The sequence below is a fragment of the Monoraphidium neglectum genome, assembly GCF_000611645.1.
Source record: "Monoraphidium neglectum strain SAG 48.87 unplaced genomic scaffold scaffold00149, whole genome shotgun sequence".
NCBI lineage: Eukaryota > Viridiplantae > Chlorophyta > Chlorophyceae > Sphaeropleales > Selenastraceae > Monoraphidium > Monoraphidium neglectum.
The window spans coordinates 24864-27582 of NW_014013479.1; the positions used below are offsets into that span (position 1 = coordinate 24864).

A 2719-nucleotide genomic window follows, 5' to 3' on the forward strand; every position below is an offset into this window, starting at 1 on the left:
TTGCGGGCGCGCGGTCCCATTTTGGGGTCCCGTGGCCGCCGCTGCCGGCCCCGCCGCCGCTGCTCGCGCCGTCTCTGCCGCCCCCGACGCGGCGCCGCTCCCCCTGGACCCCTGCGCCCCCCCCACCCGGCCCCAGGCTGCGGCGGATGAGGAGGCCAAGAGCATTGAGAGGATCGCGGCCCTCAAAAAACAGGTGGCCGCAGACGAGGAGGCCGTCGCGGCTGCAAAGGCCGTCGCCGCCGCGAAGGCCGCCGCCGCCACGGGCGCGAAGGCCGCCGCGGCGGCAGCCTCCCCGGCGCCCAAGGCGGCCGGCGCGGGCGGCAAGGCGGGGGCGCCGGTGACGTCAGCGCAGGACGAGGAGGAGGAGGAGGAGTTTGACCGAGCGTTTACAGTGGGGGACAGCGGCGGCGGCAGCAGTAACAAGACAGGGGACGCCGTATTTCTAAAGCCGGCGGGCGCGGCGGCGGAGGCGGAGGCGCTCGCGAGGGCCGCCAAAAACGCCGACGCCGCGGCCGCGCCGGCGGCGGGCGGCGGCGGCGGTGCCCTAAGAAAGGCCCCCGAGCCTGCGGCGGCGGCGCCCGCGGCGGCGGCGGGGGCCAAGGCGGGGGCCGGCGGGGACGGCAAGAGGAAGGCGGCGGCGCTGTTGGATGCGGAGGATGAGGAGGATTACGAAGGGCCGTAGGGCGGAGGCAGCAGCCGCGTGATCAGGGGCGCGTCTTCCTTTCCTGTTACCACATACCAACGTGCTGAAGGAATCAAAAGGAGAAGGGTGCATTCACAGGCGTCAAAATTAGTGGGCCCCGCGACGGACACAGCCCCGCGCGCGTGGGCAGCTCCAAAATCGGGCGGGGGTGCGGTTTCACGCGCGGGCGCCGAACAGGCGCCGCGGCGCCCTTGGCCCTGGTACGGGCAGCCGCCGCCCGGCTGCCTCCGCCGGCTGGCAACGGCGCAGCGCGACTTAGGGCTCGGCCGCGGCCATGCCGGGCGCCCCGTGTAGCTGGGACTGTGCACATGTCTGTAACATCCGTGATCTACGTGCACGAACGACCCAGAGGCGGTTGGGCAAACGGCTTGGGGGGTGGGCGCTGCGCCGCCCGGCTGCCTCCTGAAGGCCTCGCCGGACTCTGCTCGCAGCCGCCACCGCAAAAACGCGCCCTGCGCTGACCTGGCAGCCCCGTCGCGGGCCCGACGCCGCCCGCGCTCAGCGCTCTGGGAAGTGAGAGTGGCCGCCGTCGTCGCGCCGCCGCCCCGGCCTGGGCTTGTAGAGCACGGTCTGCACGCAAGACCAGGGGCAGATGGGATGGGGATGCAGGGGGGTTGGGGGCGAAGCCCGGCGCGGCGTGCGGGGACCGATGCGCCGTCTGCGGGCGGCGGGCGGCGCGCCGCCAGGCCCGAGGCGCGTGTGTTGAGCGCGCGGGCGGGCGTGGCCTGGCGGCGCGGCCCCTTTCCGCGCGTGCTCTTGCCAACAGGCTATCGGGGCACGCTGCATGCGGCGGCGTGCGAGCTCTCCTGCCCCCCCTGGCACACGCGCACGTGGCCCCGCCTCTCCGGGCCCGCCCTCGGCGGCCCCCTGCTCCCCACCCCTCCCCCGTGTGACGTGTCTCCCCCTTACTGTGATGTACTTTCCCTTGTATCGCTGAGTCGTGCCCACCACGAGCGCGTTGACGCTCTGGCGGGGGCGAGGGCGAAAAGGGGGGGAGCCAAGCGGGCGGGCGTGCAGCGGACACACCATATTACAGCATGCTCGAGGGGTGCCAGATTCGAGGATGTGAGGGGTATGGGTGAGCTGGCGCACGTGGGAGGGGAAAAGGGCCGCCCGGCCGGCCTGTGAGAAGCAGCAAGCAGCCCAACCACACGCTCGCCGCTGCCGGGTGCCCGGCCGGGCTGGGCAACCCCAATGCTGGCCTGGCTACTCGCGGTCATTCTGCTGCTCTGCTTTCAAAAACCCCCACAAAGGCACTCTTGCTTGAGGGCGCGCGGGAACGCTCAGGCGTCCTGCCACAAACGCGGCAGCCGCCCTCGCCTCACCCTCCCACCCACGCTCGCGCATGCACCCGCCCTTGCTCTCCACGCGCACAGATGCACATGCAGGCACTCTCACGCACGCATCACGCACCCACGCCCACACACACACGCACACACATACACCCACGCGCACCTGCCCCCGCTGCAGGTACACGTGTCCCAGTATCACGTGCTGCGGCCGCGGCAGGCTCGCCCCCGTGTCCGCCGCCGGCACGTTGAGCAGGGTGAGCTGCAGGTGCGGCGGCATGGCGGGCGGCTCCTTGGCATAGTCCTCCTGGGCAGGAGGCGGGTTGAGGTAGCTGGAGGGGGGCGAGGGCGGGGGGTCAAAGCCCGATACGTTGTCCAGGTTTTCCGGGGCGTACTCCTGTGCATGGCAGGGGGGGTAGTGGGGGATGGGTGGAATGAGATGGGATGGGATGGGGCGGGACGAAAGGCGAGGAGAAGCAAGGGAGGAGGTATCTGGCAGGTGAATGAGGACGGGGTGCGTCGCCCTTGTGCATCGTGCGGGTCTGACTTGTGCCCGGGGTTGCCGGGTTTGAGGCGCCCCTGGGATGTCAGCGCCTTGGCGCCAGCCATGCCCGCGCGCTGGTCGGTCGGCTTTTCAACACGCTGACTCTCAGCGAGTGCAAACACACACACACACACACACACACACACACACACACACACACACACACACACACACACACACACA

The 2719-nt window shown here is 71.1% G+C and overlaps 2 protein-coding genes across 2 annotated transcripts in view; one reads left to right on the forward strand and one right to left on the reverse strand.

The window, feature by feature from the left end:
- Positions 1-682, forward strand: part of MNEG_1487 (hypothetical protein) — a gene marked incomplete at both ends in the record, with an annotated part of 2688 nt that extends 2006 nt beyond the window's left edge. Inside the window, one exon of the mRNA XM_014050033.1 lies at positions 137-682. Within this exon, the coding sequence (XP_013905487.1) occupies positions 137-682 (546 nt within the window). The remainder of the gene's footprint in view (positions 1-136) is intronic.
- Positions 683-1201: 519 nt separating this feature from the next.
- Positions 1202-2719, reverse strand: part of MNEG_1488 (SNF1-related protein kinase regulatory subunit beta-2) — a gene marked incomplete at both ends in the record, with an annotated part of 8731 nt that continues 7213 nt past the window's right edge. Inside the window, 3 exons of the mRNA XM_014050034.1 lie at positions 1202-1273; positions 1613-1669; positions 2159-2389. Coding sequence (XP_013905488.1) covers positions 1202-1273; positions 1613-1669; positions 2159-2389 — 360 coding nt within the window. The remainder of the gene's footprint in view (positions 1274-1612; positions 1670-2158; positions 2390-2719) is intronic.